A 20,295-nucleotide genomic window follows, 5' to 3' on the forward strand; every position below is an offset into this window, starting at 1 on the left:
CCCAGGATCTGCTTTCGATAGTTTTTGCTTTTCGATACCAGTAGAACTTAAACTTTCTTCCTGATGCCAGACCAGTATCGTTTAACAGTGCCCAGCCCTATAGTTGCAAGTGTTTCTGCATCAGATTACAATAATAGTAATTTTACAGACTCATGAGATCAACCACGGTATGATATACTGGAAATAAGATGGGAACTTGATACATTGCTTTGCTGACTTACAATATTTAAGATAAACAAGAAGAAGCAGAGATAAATCAAGAGTAACAAGGTGGAACGAGGGAAAATGGCCGCAAACTCTTTTCCCCACACTGGAATCCTCACACCCTGCACTCATCCAGATGTTTTAGTCTGAAACACAGCTGTTCCTTCCCCGTATGCCCTCTGACCTCTGGCGTGTCACACACCTTCGACCCGCGAGTCACTGGGGCTGGATCTGAAGGCCTTGGTGTGTAACAAGTTTGAAAACAAAACGGTGCGAAACTCACCATGATCATAACTCTTGTATTGTTTCAGCAGTTCATATTTCTGTCTCCTCTCCGATGCTAACGCTCTTGTTTGTGTAGCTAGCTTACACAGTTATGGCTTCTGTGTGGAAATGACAGAGTGAGGAGCTAAAAGTAGCCCCGTTGTTGTCCCGCAGTCATTTTTCAGTGTTTTATAGCTCACATGTGGCAGTATGGGCGGCGTGTTAACAATGTGCTGAGCCGAGCGGCGGTTTGGGACGGGCGCGCTTGTTTACGTGTTTGTGGGACACGCGGGAGTGGGTGTGCGAGTACGGTTTAGTTTAAAGTGGACATAACTGTGGCTCATAAACCTTAGCATTGATTGTTTCATGCATTGTGACTTCAAATCATTTCTACACATGGAAAGGAGACTTGGCTTTGTTGGGTTGCATCTCAAGGTTTGTCTGGAGCGCCCCCCGGTGATGGCGCGGGGAATTAAGCAAGCTAAAATCAGTATGCGAGACTCCGTTTTTACCCAATGGCATGCTAGCAAACCCATTGCGGCGTGATACTTTTTTTATTACGATTCTGTTGCTAGAAGACGCAGCATTTTCCGAGACTGGAGAGTCCAAAGTGATACCCTGCTGTCTGTTTTATACACAGGGATGTTGTGCACAATAGGTTTATCCAGCTAGGTGAGTCGGACTATTATAGCCTGGCGCGGCATCTGGAGATGGGTTCCCGACACCTGCACACAGCACATTTTCCAGTCTTGTACTTCCTTTTCCTAACTCCTGCCTGAACAAATCCCCCAAATCCCCTCTGAACAAATCTTTGTAAGAAAATGATGAAATGTAGACCTGGCTCCATCCATGTTAAATATAGACCTTTTTACACTAAGAAGTATTGAATGGAAGAAAAAGCGGAAGGAACAGCAAAATGTGTATATTTATCCTGTTCGCCTGTGATGCCTCGCCTTACCCCCAGATTCCACGTCTTCCGCCTGTTCGCTCAACTCCGCTCCGCCTCCAAACGGCATTAAAATCGTCGGCCACTGCCTCCTCCCTCCTCCACAGGGAGCTCCAAGTCAACACGCACAAAGCAACGAGTTTGAGTTTAAATAGAATCATGCAATGGAGCGTGTCTCTATTACCTCTGTATTATCTCTATTTATAATGCCTATACCTTTATACCCCCCAATCTAGTGTGTGCAGTGGCCTCTCGACCTCCTGACCTCAGACCTTGCAGACCGTTGGTGTGAAGCACTTGACGCCTGATCAATACGCGCATTTGACCTCCTCCTCCTCGCACTATTTTGGGAGCGTTTTATTGGACAAAGATGATTCAAATATTCCTGACAGTGTCCATAAGTCATCTTCTGGATTTGGCTGTTTTGGAGCTATAGAATAACTTGAAAGCCGAGGCGCAGCATGAATGACTTCATCGTGCCAGTAAAACACTGTGAGGGTGCGCCGGGCAGTGTACTGTAGGAGCTGGCTGCGTCGAGCCTGTTATAGACGCTCAAATAGGTCAATGGCCCCTGGGAGCGAGGCCCCGGGGCCCGTCCCGGCTGCTCTGGAGCAAATGAGAGCAGGGCCATTTAAAGCCATCGATACTGGCTTTGCATCACGTGACGTTTTATCCGTTTAGGAGGAGTCTGGTGGTCGCTGCTGGATGGGAGTTCTCTCTACGGAGTTATTCCATTAGATCTTCACTGCTTGCAAAGGCTGCAGTTGTTTAACTAATACCCTCTGCTTATTCTGTTGTTTGGACCTTTATAAACAGGTTAGCTAGTTTTATTGTCTTAGTTTTATCGTCAGAGAATGAAAAAAAGACCAAATTCACCTTTTTTTCCACATTGATCGATTAATATCTAATTCCTGCCTGATTTATTAAGCGTTCATTCCAAAACAATGAGGCTAAATTAGAATTTTTACAGGTTGCTAGCAATAACATGCTAAAGCTAGCGGAAAATTAACAAGGCTGGGTCAGAAACTATGATAGAAATAACTGATCTAACATATTTATAATGATCAGATCACTTCATGTGAGTTGTTTATATTAATGTGACCTAAAGCCTGTCATATAGGCTACCCAAGGATAATTAGTGTAGAAAAGTCCAGGGATCCCTGTTTAATGTTTATTCATTAGTTTATCAATAGATATAATTGATAATTCATCTGTAACGTTCAACGATCAATTGTAGCAAAGTCACAATAAAATGTGACTTTATTGATTCTAAAATGGAGAAAAGAGTCACTCAGATAAATTCACTTTTAAGAAAGTTTCTTGGTGTATCGGTAAATATCGGATATCGGCCGATACTCAAACCCCAGTGTCGGCATCAAAAAAGCTGGATCGGTGCATCTCTATAGCAATTGCAATGCCCAATCTTCACAACACAGTCTGAATCCAGACACTGCAGTGCAAAGCTGAATCGCCGAGTTATTGATGAGTTGATTAGGCCCGGAGGGATTTGGAAAACAATGTGTTCAATAGCGCCCCAGGCTTTTACACCAGTGCACTAATGTAACCATAACAGCTCTGTTTAGATATGCAAAGGAAATGAGAGTAAATGGATACGTTGTTACATTTTTAAAATTTAGAATAAGAGTAAGGCGTGCGCTAAATTGATTTATAATCTTAATGGATTCTTATGGTCTAGTACTGGGTCCAGAATATGCAATACATTTCTGAAATGGCTCCCAACAAAGATTTAAGTGCACATCATCTGCAGTCATTACGGTAATTAATCTAAGCAAGTCTTGAAGATGGAGGTGCATGTAGTAAAATGTACATTAATGCGAGAACTACTGGCTGTCGTTATTCTGTGTGCTCCTTTACTACACAGTTTATGGCCACTAGCGTGTGTGCAGTTACAGTTCGACGGTGGTAAGTTCTTTGAAGAAAGTGGAACATACACTGCACGAACAGTAAATTGTCCAACCATGCACAGGAATTTACAAACGCTTTCTCCAGGTGCCGCCCCACTTATGATATTTTACACCTGCTCATTTGGCTTTATGCATAATGTGAGTGTTTTAAGTGCTTCTGAGTGCACGTCTATTACGTAATTTACACCAGCTAATCTGCCTCTCTGTGAATCGCGGGAAGGCTCGGAGTGCTGGTGATACTATGCTGTTATGACAGGAGCGTGGGCTGCCTGACATAATTCTAGTGCACGTTTACTACTGCAGTTACTGGGAGTGTAACATGCAATTCACCTGATTGTTATGCTGGGCTGTTTCTAGCTTTATGGTGGGGGGGTGGGATTGTGCAAAATTGTCTTTGGGCCCCTGTAGGAACCGATAACGTAATACCAGGCCGATAACGTGAAAATGATTATGTTATTGTCTGGTAATTGCATTATTGGCCTGACAAGTTGAAAATCGTTCACAAATATAATAAATTCAGCCAAGAGATTGTTAAATTGTTTTTACGTTAATGGCCGCTATTGCAGTAGCGTCTGTCCTTACATTAACGGCCGTTATTATGTTATTGGCTGTTATTATGTTATTGGCTGTTACTATGTTATCGGCCGTTATTATGTTATTGGCTGTTACTATGTTATCGGCCGTTATTACATTATCGCCCATCATCGTTATCGATCGTCATTATACGGCTCTTCACAACGTAAGTAGAACGCTCCGTTGATTTGAATGGGATTTCCCAACGTTCGGATAAAGGACCTCTGAAAAAAATAATGACCGCTGCCAATGGCAACGGAGTTCGTGCTTTCATATCACTCCGTGCGTACGTAGTAGCGGACACTATCTCTGTCCCCGTCACTGAGAGAGAAGTTGGGGGAATTGCTCGTAAAGTTAGCGTGAGTCTGGCTTTCAACTTACCCAGAGATTCACCACCATTCCTCCTCTCCAACTGCGCTAGCTGCTAGCCTTGCTGCTTCTAGCCTAGCAAAACGTTGCCGAGCAACATGCAAACTTTTGGGAACTATTTGTCGCGGAAGTCATTAAATAAACCTTTCGACCTTCATAAAAGTGTACGAAGTTTATGTTGTGTGTGTTCAGTTGGCAAATGGCCGTATAATAAGCGGGATAATGTATAGAACGCTGGTCATTATCAGGAAAATAAGCACCTTCAGGGCGAAACAAGTCGCCCTGAAGGTGCTTATTTTCCCGATAATGACCAGCGTTCTATACGTTATCCCTTACTTATTATGTTATCGACCGTTATTACATTATTAGCCGTTATTATGTTATCGCCCGTTATTACATTATCGCTCGTTATTATGTTATCGATCGTTATTACGTTATTGACCGTCATTATGTTATTGGCCAATACTACATTATCGGCCGTCATTATGTTATCGACCGTTATTACGTTATCGGCCGTTATTACATTATCGCCCGTTATCATGTTATTGCCCGTTATCATGTTATCAATCCCTACAGCCCCCGTTTGCCATACACTGATGGAGTGATGAGGGAGCAGGGCGGGCTGCTGTGTCGCTAACGCTCTGTCACAGTTACCAGTTGTTAAATGAATCCCTGGTAGGAAGAAAAATGCCATTCTTACAATAAGCTATAGTGGCACTGCCTCCTTATGGCTCGGCCCGGCTCTGTTTCTATATGTCTGTCACGGATCACTATAACCCTATAGTGCAGTAGCATTATCTGTATCCTTACTGTGGCTGAGTCAGCACTGTGTAATCCTGTCTGCGGTCCGCAAGGGATCCTTCTGGGGTCAGTTAGGGGTCAGACGCAGGCATAACATCGCAAATGTTTTGGTTTCTTTTGTTCTTTTGTTTTGTTTTCGTTGGCATACGTCTCTACAGGTTAAGGCAATGTGCAATGATTGATGATGACTCAAATATCCTGGTGTTTCGATCAATCAATCAATCAATCCCGGGGCAGCATTGCTTTGAATAGAAGGGTTTTAAAGCCGACAACAACAAGCACTTTTAGCAATACTAATGAAGAACAGAAAAGAGCTGCCCTGGGGTAGACTGACAGGAACGAGGCTGCCACTCTCTCATACACCCATACACATGTTTTTAGTGAAACCGGAGGAATCCTACACAGACACAGGGAGAACATCCATAAGAAGGCCCCATCTGCCCAGGTTGAAGGACCTAGCACTAGCCTCTGTGCCGCCGTAAGCTGTGATTGGCTAATACAGTGTTGGCTTGATCGAATCAGCAGCAAATATCCCCCAAAAGTCCGCCCTCTTTACGAACGACTTAAACCTGAGCCTTTCTAGATCGATTACTGTGCTAATGTAACCTGCTCTGTAGTATCAATGTGTTTTTTCAGGTTGAGAGCATAAGGAAAAGAGAAGAATCATGGCACTTCATAAACAACTGAAAATCAATGCACAAAAGCTTTTCCACTTGAGTATTATTGTTGAAAATAAATTCCTAGGTGCTTCTATTCTAAAATGTACGGCAGGTATGGCGTCTTGTGTTGTGTCGGCAGGATTAGGCCCGCTGACACCGGCTGCCAGAGGATCCGTCCCTCCTCCTAAATGCGCGCCGACGTCCCCGTGTCAGTGGTGCTTTGGTTGGAGCTTCGGTGATGAGTGACCCAGATCGGTGGAGGTTGGCTCTGGGGAGGGAGGGGGGGGGGGGGGGGGGGGGGTTGGTTGGATTAAGGCGAGTTCGCGGGGGGGTGCCGAGGAGGGGAAGGCAGACTGCAGGGGGTGGGCAAAGGGGAGGAAAACACCAGTGGAAAACAAAGGCTTAAAAATACAAAGTGAGAAGATCTGAGGGACAGCCAGCACCGAGGCGTAATGACTCCAATTAGAGGCAGATTCAGCGCTGGCGTCTTTTTGTACTGTTTGTAATCACTGAAAGGAATTTAGTTTGTCAAATTAGAGCTGCAGTGGATTTTGAAATATGATTTATTTATGTTGAAGTCTGATTGACAGTGTTGTTGATGATAATGTAACAGTTGACTAGGTATAAATTGCTCTTTGACTAAAACATAGCTAGACTTGAGTTTTCGTCGACCAAAACTAGCCTAAAAATATCACGTAGAAATGACTAAAATGTGACTAAGACTAAAAAGCATTTTCATCCAAAAGACTCAGAGGGCTGCCAAAAACACTGACTGCTGATTAACTGAACCGAACTGAAAATTAATCTAATTTATTTTTGCTTTTGCATTTAGCATTATGTTCTGTGAATGGCCTTCACTACGGACCATAACTTCTTTCTATTAAATGCCTATTTGCAAAGTTTCGGAAGTAAAAATCTGGAAATGTCTATGTGCTTTTTAGCTATGCTTTTTAGCTGGAGCAACATTTAGGGTTCCTCAGGGGTCTGTTCTAGGTCCCATACTTTTCATAATAACCTTTCACACTTGCCAGGCCGTACAAAACAACTTCATGCTAATAATACAACATTTTATTAAGTTCAGCTCACAGTTATTCACGCAATTATGAGTGATCCATACTTTGGTAATTTCTTCTTCTACTGCAAAAGCACTCTGTATATACACAACTCTATATTTTCAAAACACATAATCGACCCCTAAAGTCACGGTTGTGTCATTCCAGCTGACATGTTTGGGACACATGTTTGGCTGCGGTTATTGTCTCTCTCTGTAAGTCAGTCAGACATCAGACTCTGGGACGTCAGATCAGGTTTGCCACTTTAGGATGACGCGGCGTGCCTGGAGAGCATGGTCCAAAAATGATAAATAACAACATGGATTGAAAAAGCACATTCGATGACAATACAAATGTTGTTTCTTTAGCGCATTAAACCTTATTGTGTTTTTGATGTTTTGCATAAATCTTAAAAAGTATCTACTTCATGATTCTAACGGTTTAGCATATATGATAATAGCTTAAAATCTCGTCTGTACTAGTGTCAACAGCAGATTCGCCTGTGGGTTCGTGAGCTGCAGCTGTGCCCAGGCAGAGTGAGCCGAGACTGGGCAGCGGGGGGGGCGGGGGGGGCAGGCGCTGGTCGTCTCACGGGTTGGTTGTCTCATTACATTTTACTGTCATGTTACTGGCCTTTTTTCTATAAAAGGTAACAAAGTTCATAGATCACATCTTTAAATTGAGCCATCTTTGAGCTGCATGTTGTTGTTTTGTTAGCTTTTGTAGAGGCCGTGTTTTGGGCATTGGGTGAATTCTTACATTTTACAGCTCATTTGAAAGGTTTTAGCAGAAACTTGGTTCAAATCAGTGGGCAGAACATATCTGGGTTTGATAAGTTCTTTGTATCACATTTTGTCTTTTTTCGGACAGCCAATCCCACAATTATCTTGCAATAAGATGTCAGAAAGGACGAATTTTAGTTATTTCACCCTTTTTTGTTTCCTTCCATGTGTCCGTTCATAGTTCAGTGTCTTCAGTGAGAATAGAGTTGAAAATAAAGAAAGTTTTCACCAGTACTGTATGTGTGACACAGCAGTGGACTCGAGAAAAATGTGACAACCAGCCCCCAGTCGATTGTTCTTTCACAGTGTCAAGAACTTGAGTGAAGACATAAAAATTAACAGCTTTTACTTTTTACAATGACCATTCAAATTGTGTGTGTCTGCGATTTTTCTCAGTCTCTCTCTGGAATGACGTCAGTTCTTGGAGCCCAGAGCTTGGAGTGGAAAAGGCATCACCTTAAATTTGAATTATTTATCATCTGAGAAAAAGACGGAAAAGACGACACGCAAAAGACCTGTGTGACTTTCTCAGCACTTGTAGGAGGAATTGAAATATGATGGATTCGAGCTGCTCTATTAGGGGGATTATGGTAAACAAGGGGGAAGCAATGAGCTAGATGATCAAGTTATGAGGAGATAAATGGATTAGGAATGAGAGGGTTTTCTAACTCTGAAAAAAAAAGCCAGTTCAGGCAGCAAATATTTAGCTTTTATTTAAATTTTTCTCCTGTTCCTAAAGGTCAGGGTTGGGTAACGATGTTTATAATGATGACGTTTTGCATATTGAAAACTATAGGCATTTTGTTTTGCCGTTTTGGGTGTGCCCAGCTCGTCCACGCTGAGATGCGAGCCGCTATGTGCCAGACACTGGTTGGACCTGTTCTGGTTGCTATGGTAACAACCTCCTTATCAGCGCCATGAGCATGAAAGGGTGTGCTCGAAAGACACTTTTTTAGCTTTTTCTTTTTTTCTCCTGAGCATCTCTATATTTCATCTCAGGTTATTTGATCGCTTTATCAAGGCTGTTGTTTTTAATGTGAATCAGGGCTGTTTTTTCTTCATGTAGCCTAAGTCCAGTATTTCATGTCACATTTGGTCATTTTGTTATATCGATCTGAAAACATAATGGCCTGAAGGGGTTTTAATGACCAGTGTTCGACTGTTTGACTTAGACAAAGCCTGACCCGGCGTGCTCATAGTCGGAATACCTCCGCCCTCTAGTGGAGGGTGTCTGTACTGTCACACTGGAGTGAGTCTTCTAGGCCTTATATGTTCTCCATTCACTTACAGCATGAGATTTCACATTTGCCAGTGGAATCAGTCTGCCGTTTGTGAGTGTACGAGGCAGCAGATGAAACCATTTACCTTTTGAGTAACACAGACTTGAAGTAGCAGCCAAGAACATAAATGGAAGAAGATAATTTCTCTTGCATGTTAAGCTGAGCTGCCTGTTTAAGTTTTATGATACAGGAGGGTTGGATTTTTTTTTTTTAAATAATTGATTCACTGGTCACTGGTGGTGGAAAGTAAAAAAGGCATATTTACTTCACTGCATTTTAGAGCCTGTCTCTGTAGTTTCTGCTTCATTTCCGAAATGGGATAAAAAGTAAAAAAAGACCAAAAAAAATCAAAGAATCAAAAGATGACCTTTGATCTGTTTTAGTCTGGGTTTAATTTGACATTAACAGCATTTTTTTTTTTTAATAAAAATCCCACGCACACTTTGAAAAGTTCGACAAAAACATGTGTGAGATGAAGTTTTACTTCATTGGTTGCGTTCATGTTGTCCAGTCGGAGCAGGTGCCAATACAACTCTATAGGAAAGAAACGTTTTTTGACAGAAATTTCCCAAAACAAAATGTCCAAATGTTTTCGCTGATCATTATTTGATGTGATGGGATTCACAAACCTGCCACACTATTCTTATGGCTGAAAGTCCTTTCTGACCATCATCACGTACATGTTTTTCAATATTGTCACCACTTTTGGACGCCTTTATGAAGTAGTTCATATTTGAACTACTTCATAGTAGTTCAAAGTGCACATTGTCGTTGTGTCCTTGGGCAAGACACTTCACCCACATTGCCCCCAGTGTCTGCGTACATTGGTGTATGAATGAGAATGTGAATGGGTGAGTGGATCCTTGCTGTAAAGCGCTTTGAGTGCCTAAAGTAGGTGGAAAAGCGCTATATAAGTTGAGACCATTTACCATTTACAGAAAAATTAGCAATAAACTAAGACTAGAAATCCTCATTTTGACAGTTTCCATAGTTACCTCCATGGAATTTTCGGCTGCTCCGCCTCAGTTTTAAAATATTAGTTATTTCCCGGTTTGAGAATGTGATGATGTCACACTACCATGTGGGGGGCAGGATCCAGTTGTTTCTATTAACTGCATTACACTTTCACAAGTCGTATCTAAAAACAAAATGTATGAATTACAAAAGTGATATCAGTCAATAATATCAATGACTGGGTCCATGATCTCTATGTACAACAACAAAAATAAATGTATCTGCCTCCACGTGTATAAATATGATAGGCTACGCTGTGATGTCGCCTGAAACCCAGCTCTTCAGAATGTTGTGACGTCACATGAACGCAGCCTATCGAGCAGAATTTAAAACTTTTACTTAAAGCGACAAAGCGTAACATGATAAATAGAATAAAACACAAGCCTTTAATATTTTATCACAGATTACTTATTGTTCAAAAATCCCTTAAAAAATCTTCTTCAGACCTGTAACTTTACCGGGAGTGGGACGTCTCCATCTCGTCTCCATGGAGATGTTGACTTAAGACCCAAACTTAACCCCAAACTAATGTATCTTTGTGTATGTGTGTCTTTCTGAAGTAATCCGATTCCTTTATGTCTTTGTCCCCCGCAGGTGAGTCGTCCCAGCCCCCGTCGTCCCTCGGAGCAGGCATGGCAGACGGTCAGGAGCACTGGACATCCAATGGCCAGGAGAACGGCGAGAACGGCTACTCCTCCTACAGCTCGGGCTACCGGGAGAACGGGTACCACGCGGGGGCCGCCGCGGGGAGCACAGGTACGAGCCCAGCCCTATAATAAAGAGCGTTAATTGTGTGGTTAAACCTGAACAGCATGGGTCACAGTGCTGGACTGGACTTGTTGGAGGGAGTATTTTGCAACGATACACAAAAATTATGGAAGCCGTCACTCAATAGAAATGATTCAATACTTACACCCCAAGCCTCAATGTATCGAACTTCAAATTGTGTTATTGTGACAGACCTACAAGTTTCTATGTTGAGGAATATGTTAAATTAAGGAATAAACCGAGGAGATTGAGTAGCGTGTTTAGCCAGCACCGTACGATGAACTTCTTTCAGCATCCATCTGAGCTTGTGATAACCTCCAAACAACCCGCCCCCCTTCCTCCCTTTGACCCATATCTCGTCTTCCCCTCTCCCTCCGCAGTGGACCAGTCTGCCAACCTGCCTCCCTCCCCTCCCCCGTCTCCGTCCGCCGAGCAGGGTGGCCACGTGGCACAAGGTAACCCACCCGACATCGTCCCCCAAACCCTGACCCTTTTCTCCGGAGCAGTGTGAGTGTGGAAGGCGACGAGAGCGGCTCCTCTCTCATATCATCGCCCTAGTGTGAAAGTAAAGCAACCTTGAAGAAACAATTACCCAAATAACTCTACAGGGAAGCGCAGAATAGCAGCAATAAGAAACACTAAATTGTGTAGAGGAAGAGTCCTTGAAGAGTTTCTTGAAATGTTCTAGCGAGGGACTGAGAGGTGCGGCGCTTCAGTTTGGTGACCCTTGGGTTTATGGGGGCCCCCCTGCTGCCGTTATGAGACACGGACGTCCTTCCTGCCCTTGGGGGAACGCACACGACCTGCCCCCTTCACATCGCCCCATCCCCTCATCGTTCATCTCCGTGTTTCGTTACTCATTTGTTACATCATATCTAAGATGCTAGCAATTATAGGGAATACAAAAGTAGTATCCATGAACATAAAGTGTGTTGAAACTGCTTTGTTGGATCTAGAGCAAAACAAACTCTCACAATAGAGATCTGTCCGAAATTTGACTATCTTCCTTACATCCAGCCTGTTTTTTCCATTTGTTTTGTCCTTGTCTAAACCCATGTTGTCCATCTTCATCTCCATCCGGTCCCTCCTCCTCCTCCCCAAAGCAGAGGTTTTGAGCCCGTTCTCTGAGGAACAGCCTGTGGAAGTAGATCCGGTAGAGACCCACCACCGCCATCTCAACAAACATGAAGACGTGCCCCATGATCTGGCAGGGCCAGGGGGGCACACACAGGCTGTGAACGGAGCAAGTCGACCAAGTGAACATAGGCCAGCAGAGACAGGTGTGTGGGAGTGGAATGAGGGCTTTCTGGCGAGTGAATGAGCAGAGGTGGGCGATTGAATCATATCAAATTGAATTACAGCATAGCACTGGGATATAATTGCATTTAAATGACAAATTAGGATTCAGTTTGCTGTGCACATGTCCAGAAGCAGTACAAATATGAACTAGAGTTTTCTACATTAGATAATAATCCATTTACATATTGACTCAGTACATAACATTGGAATCAAGCTAGCGGTAGCTCCACAGTGCAAGACGTGATTTCCAGTACTTGTCTAGTCGGCACTTGCTACTTGATATTAAGAATAAGATCAAACGTGGCCATTTTAAGTGTCACTGTAAATATAAGACTTCTTCCTCATTGTCCTCATCGTAAAAATGCAGCTAGCTTAGCTTTTCCCCTGTTTTTTGTGAAAGGTCGAGCAGATATGTGTCCTGTTAGCATTACAGTGATGCTTAAAATGTGCACGTTTTATCATATTCTTCTTATTTAGTCGGCACTTGCTACTGTATATGAGGAAAATGATGAAACACGGCCATTTTAAGTGTCACTATAAATAAAAGACTTGTCCTCATCGTAAAAATGCAGCTAGCTTAGCTTTTCCCATCTTTTTTTAAGAAAGGTCGAGCAGATATGTGTCTTGCTAGCATTACAGTGACACTTAAAATGTGCACGTTTGATCATTTTGTTCTTGTCTAGTCTGCACTTGCTGCTCTATATGAGAAAATATGCACATTTTAAGTGTCACTGTAATGCTAACAAGACATATATCTGCTCGACCTTTCTTAAAAAAGAGGGGGAAAGCTAAGCTGGCAGCATTATTACAATGAGGATGAATCTTTTCAAAACCACAAGCACATGCTTTTTGTCTGTGGTTACCGATAAGCACTTTAATAATTACAAAGATGCACAAATCAACCAGTAGGCTAATGCAGCAAAGGTTATAGGCATTTGCGCCAGCAGCGTAGCTAAAGTTAGCATTTGATCTGTTGTAAAAAAAAAAACACAGACCTGAGAAAAGTTTGATGCTGTCATTGATCCATGGGCCAAAGGGACAATAGGGTGACCAGGAGTCTAATGTCAATTATCGGACCAATAAGCTTTCAGGTGATAAACTTTTAAGCATTTTTATTGGTTGATTCATTCATTCATTCCCTATGGAGACTTTTTATTTGATGTAAACATGGCCAAATGTCATTAAAGCTGCACCGCGTGACAATATACCCAATAGATAAAATACAAGCATTTGTTTTATTACAGATATTTATATTGTTGATAAATACCTGAAAAATTAGCAAAGTTGTGTGTTTGCTGTGAGCAGCTGACCTCTTCTAAGACCCGACTGTAAATCCAGCTCGTCTCCATGGAGATGTGGACTAAAGGATAAGATTTAAAGAGGTTGGGTCCTCATCCCGGTAAACTGGGACGTCTGGTCACCCTAGGGCCTAGTCAAAACAGCTCATAAACATTCCAAGACTTTGACCTTCATGGAGACTCCACCCCAGGCTCTGCCTTTAAGACAGAGGACTGAAGGAGCGAGAGAGTGGATCATGGATGTGGGCTTTACTTTGCACGTTTAGAAGTGAACTCAGTCCACCCACATCGTAATCCAAAAGGGCTGCCAAAGTGTGTTGGTCGTAGTACAGCAATGGACGAGTGAGGGAGGAGAAGCTGGTTTTAAAACACACAAAAATGGCAAAATTAACTAATAAATACTCTAAATACTTGAAAGTCATTGATGTATCTGCAGAAAAATGTTGGTTTAATGTCAAGTTCCTCTCTAATGTTTAAGAAAATTGTGACATCGTTGTCTACCTTATCACCCACCTCTGTGTGTGTGTGCGATTTCCTCTCCTTTGCATGGTTCTCCCATTTGAATATTTTAACCTCAAGTGTGTGTTCTTTGAGTTGTGTTGCACAATGACTTTGCTGCCAGTCCTCCTGCTTCTGCTTTTGTACCTGAAGTGGCGGTGTGCAGAGAGAGTGTGCGCAGCTCTGAATTTGTGCTTCGTCATTGAACACATTCCCATTCGCTTCCCATTGTAAAAACCCAGGTCAAATGATCAACCTAACCGCTTTGTTGATCTGCTGCTATTAATGTTCTGCCAGCTACATTGCAGTTGCAAATCCCAGTGTTCAAACTGTCAAGCTCTAGAAACATTGATGTGACTTTTTCTATGTACATATTTTTGTTGAGGTATTTTGTAGCGGTTACTTTGCAGCACACCCACCTGCATGGGTGCGTTCTGACCCCACTCAATTGTACTGTCTGTCATACTTATTGTTTTTATTTCCTATTGTCACTAAGCAGTGCGTCTCTGAAATTGGATACTACTCCCAAGATTAAACTACGTTTCATTTATCATCAAAATCCAATCTTGAGAATAAATCTAGAGCTGCAACTTTAGTAGCCAAATGATATACACATTTTTTGGATTCAACTGTGATCAGGTCAAGGATAAAAGAACACCAACCAACGCAAGATACAAAATAATATTTACAAAAACAAATGTTTCATCAAAATTTATTTCAGAAGTCTATTGTTGTTAAAGGCTCTCTTAACACATTCCTAACATTGTCATTCTTCATAAGGATGAGTTTATAAGCACAGGTGCATAATGTAAGTTTTTATGCTGAAAAAGTTGGTATCATGTCATCATATTTGACCTTTTAGTGGGTGGTTGGCATTGCACCTTTACATTGCATCATGGTGGCCTCTATGACGCTCCAGGACAATTTTTCTAAATGGAATTTATACGCAACCATGGAGATGGTTCCATCAGCAGAGAAAACCTACCAGAAACCCTATAAACATTTAATCCTGGAACATCATAGAGTTCATGGGGTCACTGACAGGTTAAATATGCACATATATCAACTTGTTTTTCAGGAAAAAAAGTTGCATAATACACCTTTAAAGAGACTAGATGCAAGTTAGTCATTTTATGCTCACCTCAGGTCTTATGCCTAACTGCAGTCTCTATATTAAGCGGAACCGAAGAAACAACATGAGTGACAGTGTAGTATTTTAGAGGCAGTTGAGGTGAATAGGTCTATGCTCATTCTACACATCAGGACATGGCTATAACATGTAGAGGGATGAAAAAACTTAGTTTTAACATATTTAAACTCCGTATATTCCCTTTAAGGAGCAGAGCGGCACTACGATTAAAAATGATATTTTTACAAACCTATGTGAACAAAATATACTACAAGGTGAAAAAAACTCAGGTACACCGTACAGCGCCTTTAATTACCTTTTTTTTTCTAGATATTTTTGCCCTTAGGCTTTATGTGGCAGGACAGTTCAATGATAAAGGGTGTGAAGAGCAAAGAGAGATATTGAGCAAAACAACGGAACCAGGACTGGTAATGTTGAGGCTAGCAAAGAGCCCAGTATATGTGCTGAACCCATATCCTCAAGGCCATCAACAATGTCTTTTTGATATTTGAGTAAGTCGCCAAGTCACAATCAATCCTGTTCGTTATCACAGCCCTAATCAAATCCAACGTCATGAAAGGTTTAAAGACAATTTGGAAACCCCTCAACTCACAATAGGAAATCATTGTGTGTTTTGCCATCCAACATCAAGCACCTCATTCCTTCATGGCAGTTTTGCACGTGATTCCAGGTGCTGGCGTGGCCTTGTGCTTTGGGAGTCTGTGTGCGGACGGCCTGGGCGTGACTGTATTGGCTGGCTTATGTGGATGCTGCACCGCTTTCAGCAAACTTGAGCCCCCAAAGGTCCTGAAGCGTTCTTCAAACTCACAGCCCAGCCTGAAGAGGATTCCAAGAAAGCTACAGATGAAGCTGAGAAAGAAGATGAAGGTCACGTAGAGTCACCACATGAGAGTGAAGAACAAGAAGATACTAACGTAGCTGCTGCTGAAGCTTCTAGCATAGAGGAGATGACCACAACCAAGGACAACCCGGAAGCACAAGATGAACAGGTCTCCAAGCAGGATGACCAGTTTTCAAAAATGCCAGCATTAGAAGGAGCTGAGGAGATCTCACAAGTTGAAGTCGGCGGAGGGCAAAGCAGCTTGCAAGAAACTCCCAAGGCTGATGAAAGCCTTGATAGAAGACCAGAAACATCAAGCCCAGAACCTACAACAAGCATACAGGAACAAGACGTGAAAAGCTACTTTGAGACATCCTCCAAGGAAGATTCCTCAAGCTATTACGAGCTCAACACGGAAGCTCCCAATAAGAAGTCAAACCTGAGCATCACAGTTGGATCTGCAGCCGAGCAAGAGCAGATGTCATTGATCTTCTCTGAAAGTTTGTGTCCTCCAAACCTGGACAACATCCACCCACCCACACCATTTGTACGGAACGTATCGCCATCATTCCCTCCAGCCGTGTCTGTCACGCCCACTTTACCTGACTCTCCAGAAGAAAAACACGAAAGTTCCCTGTCGGATAAGCGTAGCTTGCTGCTTCAACAGTCGGATAGTCTGTCTGAGATGTTGGATCTAGCTGGAGTGCTTCCAAGACTGTCTCTTGACAAGAGAGAGGAGCATTTGAGAAGGAAGTCTGTTGCAGCAATTCCATCACTGGATGGAACCTCTTTTGATGAGGTTGCCACAGGAGATCAGAGAACTGTAGGTGGAGAAAGCCCATTAGAAGATCTGGGTTATTGTATCTTCAGTGAATACTCTGGGCCAATGCCTTCCCCTGCTGATGTGCCAAGCCCTGGAGAGTCGGCACACCAAAGATTTCCATCAGTGGAAAGTGAAGGTGGTGATGATCGAGATGTTGCTCAAAAGTGTGTGCAACCAGATCTGAAAGTGGCACTACCTGAAATCCTTCAAAGACCAACCTTGGAGAGAAAAGATTCGCCTGGCAAGATGTCACTTCTTCTGGAAAAAGCTGTTCCAAGTGGAGTTAAACCGGATCGGCTGAAAATTCCAGTGTCCTCTTCCAAAGACTTCCGACTTGATGGTGGTCCACCTGGGGATATCATGATTCAACCCATTCCGGAGGTGGACATCGAGAAAGATCCTTCAAGAGAGGCATCGCCCATTCCCCCTGACAGCTCTTTCACATTTAGCCCTGCTGAGATTGGGTGCAGGTCTCCCCTTACTCCAACCACACCGAAATCCCCAAATTTAGCGCCTGAGAACACAGAGACGGCAACACAGGTTAAGCAAGAAGATCCAAAGCTTGAGGAACCTAGCAAGACAGAGGAGGAGCCGAACAAGACTGAAACTTCTGAACCATACAAGCTGTCTGAAAAAGCTGAAGAAACGTCAAGTGATGAAACCAAGCAAGATTGTCCACAAGAAAAGTTGGAGATCATTCCCCAAGAAACCGTTCCTTCCCATGTCCAAAGCCCATCTCCCATCATTATCATACCCCAACCATCTCAAGTGGAGGAGACTGGAGAAGATGATGTTGAGATTGCAGAAGAACCTCCGGAAATAATCGAGGAACTTGAACATGTAGCACCTTCAAAGTCAAGTCAGGAAGACAAGGAGGATGGTAAAGGTGGTCAAAAGACCGACACGGTGTTGCTTCTAGTTGAAGATCAGGTGGTGGAAGAAGATGCCAGGTCAGGAGCGGAGGAATGGAGCCACAGTGGGATCAACAGCGACGATGGTGAGCAGGCTACGGACAGTTCCCACCTATCTCCATGTTCCGACCAGGACGTACCGCAACAGCTGGAGGAAAGTAGCAAGGTTGGTGACACGGACAAGGCTGAGGAAGCCCTGGAGGAGCCCAAGAGCACGGATGAAGACCAGAATAAAGATCCCGTTGATGTAGCAGAAGAAAAGGAAATCGAAGCCCCTCATGATATAAAGGTTGCTGACAACATGGAAGATATCTTTGATCAAGCAGCTGAAGACGAAACTGCTCCAGACACTTCAAGACTGGACACAGACAGTGGATGGTTGGACACCCAAGGTACCCCGATGATTCTTTTGGTTTAGTTCTTCAAGGTGTTATGATGGAGAACTTGTTCTATTGTAACTTTTCCCGCTGCAGATGAAGATAAAAGTATCGCTTCCGAACGAATTGAGGACCTTCCAAAAGCTGAAAGTGTTAGCAATACTCGCGTGGCGGAAAAGGCTCCCAAAAGGACCTCGGGCAAAGTAAGGGGCCAACCTTTTCATTCAGAGAGCCGTGCGAATCGCAAAGCTACCAGCCTCCATACCAAAGAGGACGTGAAAAAGAAAAAAGGTTCAGCATTTTGAATATTTCTCAGATTGTTGTTAAAGTAGTACCATGACCTTAACTGTTGAATGTTTTGGTTTGTGGATTATCTCTCTTTTCTGATAGTGGGGGTGAGGAGGACTGATCAGAAGCTCTCAGTCCTCCGGGTTTGCTCCCCCTCCCGAAAGAGTGCAGCCAAAGCGGGCGCCAGACACCCCAGGCCTGCTGCGCTTCACGGTTCTGCTAGACGCAAGGCCACAGGTGAACACTTCTCACCAAGAACCAATGCTGTGGATAGAGCGAGCCCCCAGGATTAATGGATTGACTTTATAGAGCTTTCTACCATGTTAGGATGATGTTCCCTCATCAGAAACATACATCTGTTTTGAGTTAAAACGTTTAAGATAACACCTTCCTCGGTTTCGTACCCCAGATACTCCAATTTTCTCTCATAGGTTCTGTCACGGCCTGACACTTTAAGCCGAATTTACTACACTGGTGTTAAAGCGCACCAGTGCAACATAAGCGTTTGATAACTCGCTATTTTAATCAGTAATTTACACTTGCAGTGTTATGCGCGTACAGTATTGATACTACTATACGCTTAAATTAGGTTGGGCTTCTATTTCTGAAGTGTTTACGCACACAACCCATTATAGTAGGAAACACAGGAAAAACACCAAGTGTAAAAATAAACGATAGTACCTCTACTCTTTCGAAATAAAGGTAGAACAACAAACATTTCAATGATTCCGTAGAGAAAGGGAGACAGGAGACTGTGGTTTCAATTCTGTCCTGTGGCTTCATTCATAAACAACTTCGGACACGCCCCCAAATCACTTGAGCGGAGAAGAAAGTTGGACTTGAATCCGTTAATGCACAAGTGTGGCACACTTATTTCAGTGGTTGTCTCTAAACTAAAAGAAATCAGCTGATCTTCCAAATTTCTCTACATTTATCTGCTACAGACGACAGAGTGCACACAGTTAGTTTGTCACATGCACGTGTGCCTTTGTGCATGTGCATGCATGTGGCATTCTAAAGAGTGCACTGCTCAATACTCAACCTGTGCAGTTCTATTCGGACTTTGTAAGAATGTTTGAATCAGTGCTTAAACAGAGAAGCTTCACTGTAGAGCTCCTGGTTTAGATTTGATGTTAGGTTTATTATTAAATGTTTTATAAAACATAATATTGTATGTGATTTATAAACACTTATCAAGTAGAAGTGGGGAGTAGGAGGGTACCACCATGTGACATCAGCAAGTGGATTAACGCAAGAAGGAAACAGACTGAATATAGGATTATTCAAACATGTTCAATTGCTCGGGTGTTTTTTTTTTATGAAGGAATAACGTTATAACTTTGTCAAACTCAAGAAGACAACAAGAACTTTAAATGCCTACAAAAAGGAAATTACAAAGTGAGTGAATTTTTCACTATCTCTCTCTATTTGAACTGATGCAATGTAGCTGGCAAACATCACTCACTGTCCGGTCATTTCTTTAGCTTGGATTGGTGACCCATCGCGTTTCAATTTCTCCATAATTCCTTTAAGATACATCATCTCGGTACTGTCGGGGCCATTTCCTGCTTTTTCTTCAATTCTAAAACCAGGTCGTGTGTTGGCTTTGCTGGGTAAAGAGGTTTTGATCACTCAGTTTGCATGTGGGACACTTGCTCTACGATACTCTGGTGAAATGTCACCCCCTGCTGGTGTTATCGTGTCATAATTGCACCTCCTTTCCTCTCAGGTATGGAGAGCCACCAGCCCCTCAGCGTGGCGCACCAGTCCAGGGAGAGGACAACCGTAAGTGCTTTCAGAAATAATAAAATGCAACGGTTTGTGTCCGTAGTCCTTCCACTAGTCCCCTTTTCTTGTTTTCTTTTTCTATTTTTTGGATGCAATTTCCGTCATTGTTTTGCCACTTGCATGTTTACTCTTTCTTGCATGCTTGCCTTTGCCTTTTGTCTGTCAGTGTCAGAGAAAACCAGTAAGTACAACCACAATCATGTACAAACGTTTAAGAGAATTACATGAATAATGCACATTTACATTTTCAAGATAACCTAGGACCCTCCAGATACCCATATATTTCCTTTTTTACTAGATTTTACTACCTTTCACCATAATATCAGGAAAACGATGCATGCTTTGTTGTTTGCATAGAGACTTCCCATTGATTTGAAACAGCGTTGAAGGCTAGAGTCTCCTGATC

At 42.8% G+C, this 20,295-nt stretch overlaps 1 protein-coding gene across 6 annotated transcripts in view; it reads left to right on the forward strand.

Annotated features, from left to right (window-relative positions):
• The window catches only part of LOC306981808 (uncharacterized protein), a 65,765-nt gene that overhangs the window by 31,941 nt on the left and 13,529 nt on the right, over positions 1-20,295 (forward strand). For 5 of the 6 annotated variants that reach the window (XM_079581512.1, XM_079581514.1, XM_079581513.1 and 2 more), the window contains 7 exons: positions 10,464-10,625; positions 11,018-11,092; positions 11,744-11,917; positions 15,693-17,828; positions 17,910-18,104; positions 18,204-18,338; positions 19,831-19,886. In XM_079581512.1, coding sequence (XP_079437638.1) covers positions 10,502-10,625; positions 11,018-11,092; positions 11,744-11,917; positions 15,693-17,828; positions 17,910-18,104; positions 18,204-18,338; positions 19,831-19,886 — 2,895 coding nt within the window. In that variant the 5' untranslated portion in view covers positions 10,464-10,501. The remainder of the gene's footprint in view (positions 1-10,463; positions 10,626-11,017; positions 11,093-11,743; positions 11,918-15,692; positions 17,829-17,909; positions 18,105-18,203; positions 18,339-19,830; positions 19,887-20,295) is intronic. The other variant, XM_079581516.1, reaches the window with a different exon arrangement.

The sequence above is a fragment of the Gobius niger genome (genome assembly GCF_951799975.1).
Source record: "Gobius niger genome assembly, chromosome: 23".
In the NCBI taxonomy this organism is placed as follows: Eukaryota; Metazoa; Chordata; class Actinopteri; order Gobiiformes; family Gobiidae; genus Gobius; species Gobius niger.